This window comes from Notolepis coatsorum (assembly GCF_963971535.1).
Source record: "Notolepis coatsorum genome assembly, chromosome: 13".
In the NCBI taxonomy this organism is placed as follows: Eukaryota; Metazoa; Chordata; class Actinopteri; order Aulopiformes; family Paralepididae; genus Notolepis; species Notolepis coatsorum.
Genome location: NC_140177.1, coordinates 26631119 through 26650424, shown reverse-complemented (window position 1 = coordinate 26650424; position 19306 = coordinate 26631119). Strand labels below are relative to the sequence as shown.

At 44.0% G+C, this 19306-nt stretch overlaps 1 protein-coding gene across 1 annotated transcript in view; it reads right to left on the bottom strand.

Annotated features, from left to right (window-relative positions):
- Positions 1-5587: 5587 nt before the first annotated feature.
- Positions 5588-19306, bottom strand: part of glis1a (GLIS family zinc finger 1a) — a 73713-nt gene continuing 59994 nt past the window's right edge. Inside the window, exons 7-9 of the mRNA XM_084327396.1 lie at positions 13794-13957; positions 12713-12802; positions 5588-6172 (exon numbers count right to left, since the gene is read on the bottom strand). Coding sequence (XP_084183522.1) covers positions 6030-6172; positions 12713-12802; positions 13794-13957 — 397 coding nt within the window. The 3' untranslated portion in view covers positions 5588-6029. The remainder of the gene's footprint in view (positions 6173-12712; positions 12803-13793; positions 13958-19306) is intronic.

Below are 19306 nucleotides of genomic sequence, written 5' to 3'. Positions count from 1 at the left end.
GCGTGCTCACACTGATGAAAAAAGAACATGTGGACATTGCTCTGCTAAGCGAAACACACATTCTAGGGAAAGACATAGATAAATTAGCGGACAACATATACCATAATATCAGTCACTCCTCTATTGGTACGAGAACTCGGGGTGTAGCAATAGTCGTTAAACGTAAGTTGAATATTGTACTAAAGGGAGTATGGTCTGATGTAGAAGGTCGGATAACTATAGCTAAGATTGAACATAAGAACAGGAAAATAGCGTTGATAGCGGTATACGCCCCAAATTTGTACGAAGAAGATTTCTTCACTACACTAACCAATGCAATGTTAGACATTCCCGATTACTCATTTATAATAGGAGCGGATTTTAATGCCATCTGGAACCCAAGGATGGACAAATCTTACCTCGCCTTTTCCAGCGAACAAAAGAATTCATCGAAGGCATTAAAGGATTGGTCAAAGATTACAGGTGTAAATGACTTATGGCGGTTACTTAATCCCACGACCCGAAAGTACTCTTGTCGATCTGCGAGGCATAATACACTATCCAGAATAGATTATGTCTTTGCATCACAGAGACTATTTGATAATTATGAAGTGGAAATGATACCCAACGCACTATCAGATCACTGTTATTTACCCCTTAAAGGTACATTTGGTATACTATCCTCCCGAGCCCCAAGATGGCGATTTAACTCGTTGCTGCTTAATAACAAGGAATTCATTACACAACTCAAAGAAGCTCTTATAGTATTCCAACGGGAGAATGCAAACTCGGTGCAAGACCCCAGAATAATATGGATGTCGGTAAAGGGAATGATCAAAGACTTCACGGATATCTTTTCCTCCAAAATGCGCAAGAATCAAAGCACAAAACTGGATGAGCTGGAAACGCTTTACTCAACGTTATTTAATTCTCTGAAATACAACAACTCAACTCGACTAGAAAATCAAGTTAACGTACTAAAAATAGAGATCAATGCCATATACAGACAACAATCGGAAATACAAATACGCAGCACAAGACAACAGCAGTACTCCCATGGTTCCAAACCCAGCCACCTATTAGCCATGCGATTAAGAATTAATGCAACATTTGCAGATATAACTACCATTAGAGCACAACAAGTACTTGTAACAGATCCTGTAAAAATAAACGATACATTCAAAGTATTCTACTCCGACTTATATAAATCAGAAATGACCTTCGATCAAAACAAAATGGACACATTTCTTAATCAAATTATTCTCCCTAAACTTTCAGAGGATGACGCTAAACAGTTAGAAACACCGATCACACTAGAGGAACTCAAGAAGGCCATAACCGCAATGAAAAGTGGTAAGGCTCCTGGACGAGACGGTTTCCCATCAGAAATGTACCTTTCTTGTTGGGACATTATTGGCCCCTTATTACTAAATATGATCTTATACTCAGTCAAGGAGGGGAACTTCCATAAAAATGACAATATTGCACTCATAACAGTCCTCCTTAAAAAAGACAAAGACCCCAACGAGTGCGGTAGTTATAGACCTTTAAGCCTCCTCGGAACAGATATCAAACTGTACTCTAAGGTATTAGCCATCAGATTACAAAAGCATATGACGTCTTTAGTTCACCCGGACCAAACTGGCTTCATAGGAGGCCGCCTGATCACTGAGAACATAAGACGTATACTGCACGTACTTGATGCCGACAAGGAGGACACCATACCTAAGGCGATGCTGTCCCTGGATGCTATGAAGACCTTTGACAGGCTGGAATGGTCGTATCTGTGGGCAGTGCTAGAAAGGATGGGGTTAGGAAAAGGATTCATCGATATGATTAAAGTATTATACAAAGACCCATCGGCCATGATTACAACAGGCACAATCATCTCCGAAATATTTCCGGTATCACGCTCTGCCAGACAGGGTTGTCCTCTTAGTCCCGGACTGTTCAATCTATCATTAGAGCCTTTAGCACAATATATAAGACAATCCCAATCCATAGAACCTATCGTAATCAAGGGCACACAACAAAAAATTTGTTTATATGCGGACGATGTAATATTGTTCATGGAAAACCCCAACACCACATTGCCTCATCTGCTCAAGTTGATTGAGGACTTTGGTGATTTATCGGGATTTAAGATAAATTGGCCAAAGTCGGCTTTCCTTCCACTTAACACCCCTGCAAAAAAAGATACAACCCTCCCAGGACAGATACCGATGGTAAAACATTTCAGATGCTTGGGAGTGGAAATATTCCCTACCATAGGACAAACGGTGAAGCACAACTACACAAAAATCCAAAACAAAATCAAAGACGACCTTGATAGATGGGCAAAACTTAAAAACACAGTACAAGCACGGATATCAATAGTTAAGATGGATGTACTACCTAAAATCAACTTATTCTGTTCAATGCTACCGTTACCCCCTCCAGAGGGTTACTGGAAAAGATTACACTCCTCCACATACAAATTTATTTGGAATAACAAACCACCACGTATAAAAAGATCCACCGCACAGAGAAATAAAGCAGATGGTGGCATGGCATTTCCAGATTTTTTCCTATATTTTAAGGCGTACTCATTAAGTCCATTGACAACATGGTTTGACTCCCAAGCATTAGCATCCTGGAGAAAAATAGAAGAAAACATAGTAGCCCCACATAGACTGAAGGACATAGCATACACTAAACTACCAATCAAGCACTGTGAACGGAAATTTGGCCCCATAATTACTCATGCGATCCGGATATGGCGTGAATCACAAAAAAAAAATCCTAACCCACAAAAATGGCACAATCATACTCCCTTATTCAATAACAATGCTCTCTTAATTGGAAAACGACCTATAAGATTCCCTATATGGGAAGAGCAAGGCATACACTCATTAGGGGATGTTTTTAACAAACAGGGTTTTTGTAGTGATAAAGAAATACGCAAAAAATTTAATCTCACCAAGTCCACATGGCTTTTTCACAAACAGTTAGAGCTATGTTTGAAGTCTCACGGTGTTCCATTAGACAGACCAATTGAACACCACAGATACCACAAATTCTTCTACGCAAGAGAGACATCGAGAGGTTTTGTTTCAGAATTTTATCATCAATTACTAATGTCCTCGTATGAAACCCTCCAACTTGACTCTGTCTGGAGGAGGGATATACCAGACCTGGAAAATGACTTTGATTGGCAAGGAGCCTGGGCAAATGTCCGACTTACATCAAGGAACCCGGATCATCAACAAATCAATCTTAACTATATTCACAGGACATACTTGACTCCTATAAGACTGTGCCGAATGGGGCTTAAACAAGATTCCAAATGCACCCAATGTACAAATGGGGATGAAGGGACATTTATGCACATGTATTGGGACTGCTCACCAGTTAAGGCATTCTGGAAAGATGTGACCCAACAAATATCAAAACTCGTATCTTGGAATATACCTGTACACCCCTCGGTATTATTATTGAATGATGTTTTTGAGTTTGCAGTGAATCCACAGCCAAAGAGATTGGTTTTATCGGGTATCACAGTAGCCAAAAAGCTGATCGCATCACGCTGGTTTCAACCGGAAAAAATGTGCCGTAAAGTTTGGTTTCTTACATATCTCGATGTAATTTACCATGAAATATCTACAGCAAGAATTCTGGGTCTCAATGAATCCAAAATGTCAATGTGGTTAGAAGTGGTGGAGAGAATAAAAGCTAGCTTATAATGGTAGTGTCTGGTTAGGTGCGAGGGATAGTGGAGGTACTTCTCAAGGTGGGGTCCGGGAGGGGGGGGTTCGAGCTGAGCATATGTGTGTAGGTTTTTTTTTTTTTAGATAACAGGTATTATGGGTATATCTTATATAAGACAACTAACTAAAAGGTGATCTCATTGGATGTGCCCTGACAATTAATGCTTGTATATCTTATCGTGTGTTGTCATGTTTGTTTATATGTTTGTTTAAAAAATAATAAAAAAATAAAATACAAGTTGGTCATGAGCAGTAAGACTCCTGTTTTTATACATAATCAGATTGTTTTTAGTAATACTGTGCACGAGCATTAGAGGTTCCAGTAGTGGGCAGCTTGAATTGCCAGGTCTATAGAACCAGCGCTCTGGGGAGATCTTTTATTTTTAGAGCATTAACTCTGTGGAATGGCCTGCCTCGGAACCTCTGCTGCATTTACAGTAGATTCACTTTTAAAAAGAATCTTAAATTGTTTTTAAATTGTTTTTAACACTGTAAAGTAATTTTTTGTTTTTGTTTTACACTAATGTAATTTTTGCTATATTAATTGTTACAGTAGGTTCATTATGCATTGTGTGTACTGACTTTTAATAATTTTGTTTTTTGCAATAGTGATTGTTTTTGTGTGTTTTTTTGTGTGTGGACCCCAGGAAGACTAGCTGGTTGCTATCGCACCAGCTAATGGGGATCCCTAATAAAATCAAATCAAATCAAATTAAAATCAAATATCTATGGGTAGAACTACCAGGATTGATTGATTGATTGATTGATTGAAAACTTTATTAACAGATTGCAGAATGGGTACAGTACAGTACAGCTCAATACATACAATTGTTAAGGGGATGCAGACCAGAGAAAGACTTTCATCTTGTTTACATCAGGGACCCCCATTTTCAATTCATCATAGATGACACGCGCTCAGTAGTTAAACGTTTGACATGTATCATCAAATGTTGGCACAATAAATACAAAACACGTAAAGTTGTGGAGATCTCATTGGAAGCATAGCAAACCGGAGGCCAGCCACAGTGTGTTGGTGACACAGACTCAATCAAGGACTTCACAAATCTGTATTTATTCTGTTCAGCGTGACTTGGAACTGAAGAGCTTTTTGGAGAAATTATTTGTGCATAAATTCGACACTATTATTATGCTAGGATATCTAGAGATTAGAAGGGGGAATTGCTTCAAATTTATGCACAACATAGTTGGGGGAAAACTTCTACAATAATCGCCGTCTACTTCTGTGACCACTAGATGACAGTATCAGATAGGTTGACTTGTAACACACTCTGCATGAAGTTAGTTCTGAATATCAGGTATTACTACTAGTAAAGTGGTAATACCTGAATTTCAGCTATTACTACTGTAAAGTGTAACACACACACACACACCTACACACACCTACACACACACACACACACACACACACACACACACACACACACACACACACACACACACACACACACACACACACACCAACACTACAGTACAAACATTAAGAACATACAGAAACTGTTTATTTTGAATAATTAAAAAAAGAAACATATCCGTTGAGATATAGCCTATACATTATACATTAATAGTAAAAAACAAAACAAAACCAAATCTCGAATTCACTTGCTAGAATCAATGTAAACATTTTCTGTTTGGTGTTTTTTTTTTTTTTTTTTTTACAGATCTCCAAGATAAAACAGAAAAGAGTGCATAACATTAATTGTAAACATTGCACACCTCCTATTTTGTTATACAATAAGAATAACTGACAAATTCTGAGAAAGACATTGAGAGAGAGAGAGAGAGAGAGAGAGAGAGAGAGAGAGAGAGAGAGAGAGAGAGAGAGAGAGAGAGAGAGAGAGAGATTAGACAACAAATATGTAAATGCAGGGTGTGACATTAAAAAATAAAGTGATATAAAAAGACAGATTATTGTTTTCAACTTTATCGTACTGTAAATGTTTGAGGAACACAGTGATCCTTTGTGCTACATGCTGTCCGGTCTTCCATTCAGCCTTAATTGGAGTATCTAGTATCCAACGCGGGCAGAGTCCATGGTTAAATAACTATAAATGGACTACAGATATTAGATATCTTTTTAGTACAGTTTCCTTTCTCTTTTTTTGGTCAGTTAATTAGTCTCATGAGCTGTCCTCGCTGTATCACTGGTGCTACATCTGTACAGGTGGTCGATACATCCAGAGGTCAAAGGGCGACGTCAAAAGTGTTCCAACCTCTGCCAGGCGACATCCTCTCGCGGGAAAGGGGGGGGGGGGGGGGGGTTATCACGTAAAAAAAGACCCCGACTCAAGAGTCCAGGTAGACGGAGTAGATGTGACTGAGGCAGCGCTCCATCCCTCCGGCCTGGAGGAGGAAGCTCTCGTCCACGCAGGGGGAGAGGGCGTAGCCGCCTCCAGCTTGAGCCTGGAGGTCCTGCAACAAGTCAAACCCTGAGGGAAGAAGGATGAAGATCGGATGTCATCATTTGATTGATTGATTTATTTATTGATTGAAAACTTTATTAACAGATTGCAGAATAGGTACAATACAGTACAGCTCAATACAAACAACTGCTAAGAGGATGAAGACCAGAAAAAGACTTTCGTCTTGTTTACATCAGGGTCCTCCATTTTCAAGAGTTGGTTCATTTTCTTTCTTATTTGGTAGTGGGCGGTCGACTCTCTTGTTCGTTTTTGAGTGACAGTCAACAGTGAAGAGATAGAATAAGAGAAGAGAAGAGAAGAGAAGAGAAGAGAAGAGAAGAGAAGAGAAGAGAAGAGAAGAGAAGAGAAGAGAAGAGAAGATATTCCTTTATTGATCCCCTTGATTGGAATTGATTGAAATTCAGGTATCATAGCAGCATGGGGGGGGGGGGGGGGGGGGTTACAGGTATGGGCAGGGTAATAGAAAGACGTAAATATAGGTAATAAAATTAGATCTGAATATAAAAATATGAGAAGAAATAAACAGTGTAAACTATATAATTGATTCTGAATATAGAAATATGAGAAAAATAAACAGTGTAATCAAAGATGCAGATGAGGGTCTGTATGGCCTATCGGTTATGTTACAATAAATATAGGCAATACATAATTTGAATCTGAATATATACTATGAGTGAGAGTAAACGTAAACAGTATACACAAGGTGCAGAGGGACAGCGGAGGATGAAGAGAAACCCACCAGGCGCGGGCGCAAGGTGTGAGGCGGGCGGGCGATCAGAGTTTCACTTTCACTCCCATGTTAACAGGCGTCGCTGTTCGCACCGGCCACGCGCGGGCAGGCGACTCGTGGGGGGAAGCTAATTTAATCACTTTGGTTGGATTCAGAGGCATGCGCCACGAGCATTTTCACAGAAATACACTCAATATCTGCATTATTACCACACATATAGATGTTGTTCAACCAGCTAATGTGTCTGTATCTTTCCCAATACAAATAAACCATACTATACTTTTTAAGGAGTACAGTCACACTGATTTCATCATTCTAAAATGAATTCTAACATTCTAATTAATTAGATAATAACTGGTTATACATGCAAAATGGACAATAGAACACTAGAACTGGAAATCTTAAAAAAATCTTCAAACGGGGACTGACTTCGCATATAGACTAGGCATTTGCAGCTGTTCCAATGTAAATGTGCCTTCCTCCGTGCGCTTTCGCCCGCTCTGAAGTCGGACTCGGTGTGGATGGCCACGTGCGCTGTTCTCGCACGAAACCTGCGAGTGCTTGCGCCTGCACCTGGTGGGTTTTGTGCGTTACACAATCTGGGATTTAAAGCTGCACTATGGAACATTGACACCCTGTGGCCATGAGAGGTAACTGTACCTTGTACAGAAAACGGTGACAGAAGAATACGTGTCTTTGAGCGAGGTAACTTTGGGCACTGTTATTCACCAATGTGAAACAAGCATGTATTTCCAGGCACTGGTCATGCCAGAGCGGGAGAGTTTGCATGCATCTCTTGCATGCATCTCGCACCCGGAGAGGGAGTCCATGGAGAAATACGTCCACGAGTCCCTAGCCTCGGGCATTATCACCCCCTCCTCCTCTCCTGTCGGCGATGGTTTCTTTTTCGTTTCTAAGAAGGATGGTTCCCTTCGCCCCTGTATTGACTACCGTGGCCTCAACAACATCACAGTCAAGAACAAGTACCCCCTGCCATTAATTAACTCTGCTTTTGAACCCCTGCAAGGTGCCACCATTTTTACGAAGCTGGACCTCAGGAATGCCTATCACCTCATCCGTGTCCGGGAGGGGGACGAATGGAAGACGGCCTTTAAGACGCCCCTCGGTCACTTCGAGTACAAGGTAATGCCCTTTGGGTTGACCAACGCCCCTGCTGTCTTCCAGGTCCTTGTCAATGACGTTCTCTGTGATGTCCTGAACTGCTCTGTTTTTGTTTATTTGGATGACATTCTCAAGGCGGAGAAGTGTGAGTTCCACGTCTCCTCCATCGCGTTCCTCGGCTACATAATAGAGGGCGGCCAGATCCGGGCGGACCCTGAGAAGATCAAGGCGGTGTTGGACTGGCCCAGGCCCACCAATGTCAAGCAGCTCCAACGCTTCCTGGGGTTTGCGAACTTCTATCGACGTTTCATCAGGGACTACAGCCGGGTCCCCGCACGCCTCACCCAACTCACTTCGCCCTCCGTGCCCTTCGTTTGGGCCGCTAAAGTGGACTCCGCCTTCTCCGAGCTGCGTAGGCGCTTCACCTCCGCGGCCATCCTCGTCCAGCCGGTTTGTGGTGGAGGTGGACGCCTCCAGTACCGGGGTGGGGGCAGTCCTCTCCCAGCGCTCCGCTCTCGACCAGAGACTACACCCCTGTGCCTTCTTCTCTCACCGCCTGACCCCGGCGGAGGTCAACTATGACATTGGGAACCAGGAGCTCCTGGCGGTCAAGCTGGAGGCACTGGCTGGAGGGTTCCGAGATCCCCTTCCTCGTCTGGACAGACCATAAGAACCTCGCCTACATCCAGACAGCCAAGCGCCTGAACTCCTGCCAGGCCCGTTGGACGCTGTTCTTCAGTCGGTTCAACTTCACCTTGACCTACAGGCCCGGTTCCAAGAACGTTAAGCCAGACGCCCTCTCCCGGCCGTTTGTCCCCGAAGGGGGTCCTTCTCATCCAGACACCATCCTTCCCTCCTCCTGTTTGGTGGCTTCCGCCACCTGGCAGATCCAGTCCGTCGTCAGGGAGGCCCAGCGCACCCAGCCTGATCCAGGTAACGGCCCACCTAACCGGCTTTTTGTCCCCGACCTTGTCCGCTCCCAGGTGCTCCAGTGGATCCACACCAGGGTTTCCGTTAGAAAAAATTGTTGCCGGTCTCCGTGACCTGCAAGATTTCAATCTACCGGACAAATGAGATTAATTCCGGTCATAGTTTATTGAGCTTTAAAACAATTGATAGGCAGGCTATATAAAGAATGTCATCCTCAAGGCATGTAGATTTATAATATTATTACTTAAAACTAGGCTACTTTTGCGTATACAGTCATTAATTAATATATTCCAAATAAAATAAGTCCCTCGATACTCCGTGCTGCTGCTGACTTGAAATAAAATAGACCGCGTATGTGGGCAGTCGGTCCGACACTAAACAGCAGTCTGTTATAATCACATTTTTATGAGCTAACGAATTCCGTTATATTGGACATTTGTATTAATTATATCAAGCGAAGAACTGAGAAAGCAGAGAGACGGCAACATTATCGTGGTTTGCGTGACGACTCTCTCCACCTCGCAACGACTTATTTGCAAAGAGTATGGCGCTGCAGAGAAGCTGATTTAGCTGTTATTGGCTCTTTTCTGGGAACCGCACAGCAGCGCCCCCCACCCAACATTGGCTGAAAATGGCTGAATTGGAGTACTGCTGGAATACTGCATTGTGCTGTTGCCTCTCTGGCTCTGCAGCTTCACAAAAGTTCGCACACCCAGCACTAAGCTCTCGCCGACAACGTCGTTGTCATTATTAGAAGCAACGAGGAAACAAATGTAATGATCGTTTCGTTCATCGCATAGGCTATTTAATTTTAGCCTATTTTAATACAATTCAAATAATCAAATTGTGCTTAGACTCAGGGAATTATTTTCACCGGACATTAAGACCGGAGATATTAAATATGTCGGACTTCAACAGATTTTGCCGGTCAAATACCGGTAATAACCGGCTAACGGAAAGGCTGATCCACACCTCCCGGTTCGCCTGTCATTCTGGGGTCGACCGTACCCTGTCCCTGCTGAAGCGGCACTTCTGGTGGCCCTCCATGAGGGAAGACACCCGCGCCTTCGTCCTTGCCTGCTCCGTCTGTGCTCGTGGGAAGGCCTCCCACCGACCGCCTGCCGGACTCCTCCGTCCTCTGCCTGTTCCTGGCCGGCCCTGGTCACACGTCGCCCTGGACTTCGTCACCGGTCTGCCTCCCTCACACGGTAACACTGTCATTCTAACCATTGTCGATCAGTTCTCGAAGGCCGTTCACTTTGTCGCTCTCCCCAAACTTCCCTCTGCTTCAAAGACTGCGGACCTGATGGTGCTTCATGTCTTCCGCCTCCACGGGATCTCGGTGGACATCGTCTCCGACAGAGGGCCTCAGTTCATCTCCCAGGTCTGGAAGGCCTTCTGCCGAGCCCTGGGGGCCACGGTCAGCCTCTCCTCCGGGTACCACCTGCAGACCAATGGCCAGACGGAGCGGGCCAACCAGGACCTGGGGTCCGCCCTCCGCTGCGTCACGGCCCGGGACCCCTCTGGCTGGAGTGCCTTCCTACCATGGGTCGAGTACGCTCACAACTCTCTGTCCTCCGCTGCCACAGGTCAGTCCCCTTTCGAGTCCTCTCTGGGCCTCGGTGCAGGCGCACCTTCACCGCTGCAGGAGGATATGGAAGGACACCAGGGCCGTGCTGCTCTGCTTCGCTGACCGGAATCGCCGCTTTGCCGACCGCCACCGGACCCCGGCTCTCGACTATCAACCAGGTCAGATGGTTTGGCTTTCATCCCGAGACCTTCCTCTAAAGTCAGTTTCCCGGAAACTCACCCCCCGTTTTGTTGGTCCCTACGAAATTCTGTCTATCATTAACCCCTCAGTCGTCAGACTCAAGCTTCCGTCCCATATGCGCATTCACCCCTCATTCCATGTGTCCCAGCCGGTGGTCTCCAGTCCTCTGTCCCCTCCAGCTCCGGAACCTCCCCCTCCGCTGATCATAGACGACCATCCTGCCTACACCGTCCGACAGTTGCTGGATGTGCGTTGTTGCGGTCACGGCTTCCAGTACCTGGTGGACTGGGAGGGCTATGGCCCGGAGGAGCGCAGCTGGGTCTCCCGCCATGAAATACACTCCAAATACAACTACAAAACTTTCCTGTAAACATGTTGTGACCTGTGTATTTACCACGTGGAGAATACAAAAAAAGAAATGAGACATTTTCGTTTTCTAAGCAGATATATACTTGGAATTCTTTTTACCGAAACACTGCTGCCTGGGCGCAGTGATTTCATCACCTCAAAAGCCCCGTTTTTCAAAAAGCAAACGTTTTGGAGTTGTATTTGGAATGTATTTCGTGACTGTTGGGAACTAGGCTACACTGGCACACCTACCTCCAGTGAATGACACTAAGCTAGGCTAACGGTGCAGCTGTTCCCTAAGCCTAATGCATGCACAGAGAAGAAAAGGGTATGTATCTGCTTGTCTAACTCCAGGGTAGCTGGCAAATAAGCGAATTTCCCAAAAAGTTGGCGTGTTCCTTTAACGTGTAGACCACAGAAAATACCACTTACAGCACCTTTAACAAGAAGCCCCATCCACACAGGCTTGGAATGTGTTGTTCTATTATAGACTGACCTGCAGAGGGGTAACTGTGTTGTTCTATTATAGACTGACCTGCAGAGTGAGATGCAGAGGGGTAACTGTGTTGTTCTATTATAGACTGACCTGCAGAGTGAGATGCAGAGGGGTAACTGTGTTGTTCTATTATAGACTGACCTGCAGAGTGAGATGCAGAGGGGTAACTGTGTTGTTCTATTATAGACTGACCTGCAGAGTGGTAACTGTGTTGTTCTATTATAGACTGACCTGCAGAGGGGTAACTGTGTTGTTCTATTATAGACTGACCTGCAGAGGGGTAACTGTGTTGTTCTATTATAGACTGACCTGCAGAGGGGTAACTGTGTTGTTCTATTATAGACTGACCTGCAGAGGGGTAACTGTGTTGTTCTATTATAGACTGACCTGCAGAGTGAGATGCAGAGGGGTAACTGTGTTGTTCTATTATAGACTGACCTGCAGAGGGGTAACTGTGTTGTTCTATTATAGACTGACCTGCAGAGTGAGATGCAGAGGGGTAACTGTGTTGTTCTATTATAGACTGACCTGCAGAGTGGTAACTGTGTTGTTCTATTATAGACTGACCTGCAGAGGGGTAACTGTGTTGTTCTATTATAGACTGACCTGCAGAGGGGTAACTGTGTTGTTCTATTATAGACTGACCTGCAGAGGGGTAACTGTGTTGTTCTATTATAGACTGACCTGCAGAGGGGTAACTGTGTTGTTCTATTATAGACTGACCTGCAGAGGGGTAACTGTGTTGTTCTATTATAGACTGACCTGCAGAGTGGTAACTGTGTTGTTCTATTATAGACTGACCTGCAGAGTGGTAACTGTGTTGTTCTATTATAGACTGACCTGCAGAGTGAGATGCAGAGGGGTAACTGTGTTGTTCTATTATAGACTGACCTGCAGAGGGGTAACTGTGTTGTTCTATTATAGACTGACCTGCAGAGGGGTAACTGTGTTGTTCTATTATAGACTGACCTGCAGAGTGAGATGCAGAGTGGTAACTGTGTTGTTCTATTATAGACTGACCTGCAGAGTGGTAACTGTGTTGTTCTATTATAGACTGACCTGCAGAGTGGTAACTGTGTTGTTCTATTATAGACTGACCTGCAGAGTGAGATGCAGAGGGGTAACTGTGTTGTTCTATTATAGACTGACCTGCAGAGTGAGATGCAGAGGGGTAACCGGTCGGCTCGAAGTCCCCATCGGCTACAGGTTGAACCATTTTACCGTTTCCATAAAGACAGCCTTGGAGAGAAATGGAGAAGCACCACGGTGGCAGAGAAACAAAACAAACACCATGTAAGATACAGAGAGACAAGCAACCAGGCAGGAGGGCATGATATACGTTCCAATAAATTAATGAACCAGTGAAACTAAATTAATACTGTACGATATAAAAAAATGCATATATCACATTTTCACAATACATCACCATATCGGTTTTGCACACATGCAGCCACATTTACAAGAGGTTCTCAGATTCTGTGCCTACACGACCAAATCCAAGCGAATGTTGTGATTTATTAATAAATCACCCTGATGTCAAGATCAGAGGAGAGGAGAAAAGATTGAACTCTCTCCAATTTTCCGTGTCGTCTGTTTTGACCATATTCTTGTAAATTATTATATAGAGGAATCAAGGATAAAGTCAAAGGACAGTTTGACGAACGAGGCCCTGGGTGTTTGGAGACATTTTAAGTGGCAAGCTTGTACGTTCCTCTATTTAAAGACCTTGAATTGTCTACAATCCAAAGAAAACAACTCACGGCACCACTAATAGGAGGAGGCAGATATTAGATGGATGTTGAAGAAGTAGATGAAGTACCATAGTTCAGTATGGAAGTTTGGCCGATTATTTACGTGTAGATAAATCAATAGGTTTGCAAAGATTAAAATAGCACAATAGAGGACATTTGCTTAGAGTAGCGGGCTTCTAGGAGAGTGGAACAACAGACAGCCTCGGACAAAGACGGTCCACGAACATAATTAACAACTTCTCCATCTGGGTAGGCCTACATTTGGCAAGCAGCTGTTGGCAAGTAGGTATACTTGCTAATGGAAATTCTGCTAATAGAATTGCACATTTCTTTCTACAAAACTGACACTATCCTCTCATAGAAATGCAGCTGACACACATGGAAAATCCATGGAAAATCCATCAAATCCATCCACTGAAAACTGAAGCTCTTTTTATTGTTTTTATTGGTATGTCAACACATTTGGTGATTCTAGGTACCTTGGTGCTCTGAGAGTAGGTCCTGGTGGTGGTGGTGGTGGTTGTAGCCTTTGTGATAGCCATGTGTCCTGATGGTGTCCTGTCTGTCTAGGGGAGGGGGACAGTCCATTGAGGTCCTTACTGGGCTGGTGTCAGTGGGCACAAATGAGGATTCCAGTCCATCCCTGCCGCCATACAAATGAGTGGAATCATTTAGTCAAACCACAACATCAATGTGACCACAAAGTTGTTATTACACCAATACATAGTTTTAAAGGGGAACTATTTTACTATTTCTTTCACTATTTGGGCACTTTTACACAATTCCTGTGAGTTTATGGAACACCTCTGTAATTATATATATTTTTTAATTCATTGTTTTGTATTTCTAATCAAGTCCTCAAAAACAGCATTTTTCTACCTCAAGATCTCGAGCCGTTTTGAGCCTGGGCACCTAAACCACTGCGCCGCGGCGCCGGCGCCTGAACATTATCATGCAGCGGTGTCTCTCTGACATCACAAATCATCACATTTTCAGATGACTCAGTTCAGTGAGGGTGAATATTGTGAGAGGAGAATTGGAAGAATGCGCCAATATGAGAATTAGAGACATAGATCATATTAATATAAGTCCACATAGCTAGGAAACAATGCTAAACACTGAAAAAGGCCATTTATAAGATAGTTCCCCTTTAATGAATTATGCACAGCAGTGGTTTGTTTATACTTGAGTCTGATATTTAGAATAATGCCATGTCTCCATTAGCTATGTTTAAGCTGGCTTGTGTCTCCCATAGCGTATTTTATTTGGTAAACTCACCGGTTGCTAGGCAACCTTTCAAAATTCACACCACCAACTGTGGTACATAAGCTAAACCGTGATGATACAACAGCCCCAGCCGGCTTTGGCCAGGTCCGGCCCGGTCTGTGAAAGGTGGCTGTCTCTCAGCCACGGTCCAGCCAGGTTTGGCTCAGGTTCTAAAGACAATGGAGACGCTCATTGTGTGCCAGACGGGCCACGGCACGGCTAAACCCTGGCTAGCGGAGACGAGGCATAATAACGTCTCCCAAGTGAATGGAAGCCAGCGGGGGAGCCTGACACCTGGGAGGAGCGGCGGCATTGGAATCGCTAGCCTACTCGTGGATGTACTTAGGCCACTGAAACCCCATAGATTATACTAAAGCGAAATATAATTTTAAGTGTTACCAGACACAAACATATAAACACATATACACTGCCAGACAAAGGGGAGAATACTTTCCAACTGGGTTTATACAGGCTAGCTTTGTAGAGAGCTGTATCCATCACCACTCTCAAAGAATGTGCTGACTGTGCACAAACACTCCTCTGACTCAACATGGAAACAAATGAGTCAGTCGAGCCAAGTCAAAAAAAAAAAAAAAAAAGCCAACTGGAATCTCTCTCCAAGGAGATAGACAGCTTAAAAAAAGGGGGGGGGGAAAAAGAACCACTACGGTATTTGAGTCCCCCCCCCCCCTCCCCCCTCTTTCCCTCCCCCATTCTGAGATGGTGCACTCTGCATTTCATGTGGGCCTGAGAACTCTTCTGGATGATGTACTGGAGCGTATTGGTCTCCAGAGGGTCCGATGGCCTTGGTTCCTGCCGGAGGGGGATTTTAGTGGGCTTCATAAACAAGCCAAGCCTTGTCAGAGATACTGATGGCTGCCGGCCCACGCTCCCCCTATACTCACATCTGACCAGCCATAAAAAGGGGAAATGTTTGGAGATTTCTTTACATATCTATCATTTATCTCCCCCCCGTCCGTTTTATTGCCCATTTCCCATGTCACAAGACATCACCTTAAATCTAACAGTGTCTGTGTTTTCGGAGGAGAAATACAATAAAAGCCAAAATGAATCAGATGGACTTTTTTTGAAAGCCAAACTGATATAACTTACAGATGGCGGTGGCTTTTTCTCGGGGTAATAAAGACCAGGCTTTGTGTAACGTTATGTAAACAAAGTGCACTTTGATATACTATGGCTGTTGAAGTGAATGCGCAAGGCCGTGCCATGATGACTGCGGGCTTTGAGAATTCAACACTTCTCTAAATTCCCCCTCGACGGCTCCCAAAAAATGGTCATCTAGCTCGGAGGTGAACTTAAAGGGATATTTCACTTTAAAAGAACGTCCGCTGTCACACACCACTAGCAGTATTATTCTGTGTAATATCTTTTTCTGTGTCAAAGGTACTTGTTTCTTTGAGCTAATGTTGCTGTTTTTAAATGATCAGGTGATCAAAATCACATTTACATTTAGTCATTTAGCTGATGCTTTTGTCCAAAGTTACAAGTTCTGTACGACAAGTCATCAGGAAGGGCACAAATCTATCAGCTGAGTAACAATGTTCATCAAAGTGTTGAGTGCTACAGTATAGGTTGTATATTAGGACAAGCGCATGACAATAAGGTTAGTTAGGGTTAGATTTTTTATTTTTATTTTAAATTTCAGATAATGGTTGAAGAAGTGCATCTTTAGTCGACGGAATGATCAATGTAAAGGAACTATTTCTCACTTGAGGTGTAGTTTGACCAACTGTCAACTTCTCACAGAATGTTTACAATCTTTCTTCCATTGAGGCAGCAGGTAACCATGGTAACCTCTCGCCGAACATTCCATGCAAGGCACAGATACACAGCGCACTCAAACGTACAACAAATTCAGAGGATCTGCTTTTATTCTTCAAAGGTAATAACTCTGCAAAGACACCTCAAATGCCAAAACAAACACATAACTTTGACTCAGAATCATCTTGTTTTATTGAAATGTGCACAGCAGTTTGTTTATACTTCAATCAGAAGTACAACATTTAGACCCCAAAATGACTGGAAGTGAATGAGAAGCCTGACACCTGGGTGGAATGAGGAGGAGGAGTGATGGCGGACGACAGGGGACAGCGCTGGCCGCCGGCCTACTTGTAGATGCACTCAGATAGCGGCAACACTGCTGAAACCTGACAAGTTCCACTAAAGTGAAATATCCCTTTAACAATAAACAACCACGTCTACCCTCGTCGCTTGCATTCTTGCAACGTTGCAACAACATAGCTGAGATGTCTGAGCTGTGCGCTGCACGGTCTGCTAGCTCCATCTGTCGTTTTGTGGTCAGTGTGCCCATACTTTCTGCGTTGCCATGCGTTCAACAGTGAGCCCGCTCCTCGGGGAGAAGCTGTCAGCAAAACCTCAGGAATACTTACAATGTTCATATTTTTACAACTACACTCCCTCTCTGTCCCTCTCTTCCGTTTTGCACTCTCTCTCCCCCTTCTGTTTCCTCTCTCTCTCCCTCTCTCTACCCCCCCATCTCTCTCTCCCTCTCTCTCTCTCTCTCTCTCTCTCTCTCTCTCTCTCTCTCTCTCTCTCTCTCTCCCCCTCTCTCTCTCCCACTTCTGTTCCTCTCTCTCTCTCATGATCCCCCTTCTCTCTCTCTCTCTCCTCTCTCTCTCTCTCTCTCATTCTCCTCTCTCTCTCTCTCTCTCTCTCTCTCTCTCTCTCTCTCTCTCTCTATCTCTCTCACAATCCCCCTTCTTTACCTCTCTCTCTCATGATCCCCCTTCTCTCTGTCTCATGATCCCCCTTCTCTCGCTCTCTCTCTCATGATCCCTTCTCTCTCCCCCTCTTTCTCTCACAATCCCCCTTCTTTATCTCTATCTCTCTCTCTCTCCCTCTCTCTTATGATCCCCCTTATCTCTCTCTCTCTCATGATCCCCCTTCTCTCTCTCATGATCCCCCCCCTCTCTCTCTCTCTCTCTCTCTCTCTCTCTCTCTCTCTCTCTCTCTCTCTCTCTCTCTCTCTCTCTCTCTCTCTCTCTCTCTCTCTCTCTCTTCTCTCTCTCTCATGATCCCCCTTCTCTCTCTCTCTCTCTCTCTCTCTCTCTCTCTCTCTCTCTCTCCACACACAGAGTGAATCACCAGTTAACTACTGCCAGCTGCCTCTCCTCACAGGAGGCATCTGGAATGAGAGGAATCCTTCATGCAGCATTTAAGATCTTACTTAGTCATCACACAGATTACACTGTGGGTCACATTATACGTTATGCACCCAGCATTAATCCATGGGTGCTTTTCAATATTGACTGTTGGCTGTAAAGGGGCACTTCACCTAGAGGGGGGAAAAAACAATGCTGATTTATTTTGCACATACAATCTCACACACACACATCCAAACTCTTAACTGTTTTGCACACATTCACTTAGTTTGAAAAGTTAATGAGATCAAATGAGTTTGATTATGAAATGATAAGGTAGTAGTCCCCCTATAAGACAACTTATTGTCTACTCTTTCATCTACATCACTTCATGGAGCTGTAATTAACACAAGGGTCATCAAGGAGAAGCCGCCTTTTCTCAGTCCTTGCCCCACAATGGTGGAACGAACTGCCCACCACAGTTAGGACAGCCGAAACCCATCCAATATTTTGCCGTCGACTAAAGACGCACTTCTTCAACCATTATCTGAAATAAAATAAAAATAATAATAAAAAATATCTAACCCTAACTAACCTTACTGTCATGTCCTAATATACTAACCTAAACTGTAGCACTCAACACTTTGATGAACATTGTTAGAGTTGTGCCCTTCCTGATGACTTGTCGTACAGCACTTGTAAGTCGCTTTGGATAAAAGCGTCAGCTAAATTACTAAATGTAAATATAAATGTAATGTCCCAGATGACATCACCGGTGGCTACATTAAAACTCATTTACTCCCAGTAACCGTCAAACTAAATGAATGTGTGCAAAACTGTTTCACGTTTTTGGATGTGAGCGTGACATTATGTGTAAAATAAATCAACATTGTCTTTTTTGGTGAAGTGCCCCTTTAATACCAAGGGAGGGGATGAGTTGGTTTTGACCACATATGTGCCAGTCTGTGGAATCAAAACACAGCTTCCTCCTGGCAAGAGGTGCTTTAATTTCAAGCATCAGCATGTATCCATTCAGGAGGATTCCTGTGACCTAGATATGATTCACTTGACTCCACTCCTCATTACTTAGCCTATGTAAAACGTATACAGTGGTTTAGTGTAGTCTAAAGTACGACCAATCAGGCACTTCGGAGACATTACATATTTTTTTCTCTCTTCTTTTTTATCACACGGCAAGGGAAGTCTGGGGATGTTCAAACAGTTCAGTTAAACCAACTATTTGGATCCTGTGTCACTCCGAGCTTCTGTAAAGTAAACCTCATTACGGTTCCTTCCTCGCTGTGTATAATAGACGTTCTGTTGGGGGGAGCCATCCCCGTTAGTCTCCCTGTATCTGACGGACATCCAGACCTAAAGCCCGGAGCCCCCCTCCTGCCACCGACCGCAAGACACACAAACACGACACATCACAAATACACGCTGACGGACACGATTTTTAACGCGGGCCTCAGAATCCCCCCGCAGTATTAAATAATTAAAATAAGTTAAAATGCCTCGCCTCGGGCCAGAGTAAACACGTGCCTGGCTATGAGGTCAGAGCTCGATGCCGGCCCCGCGCCGCGAAGCAAAGATAATTTACTTTC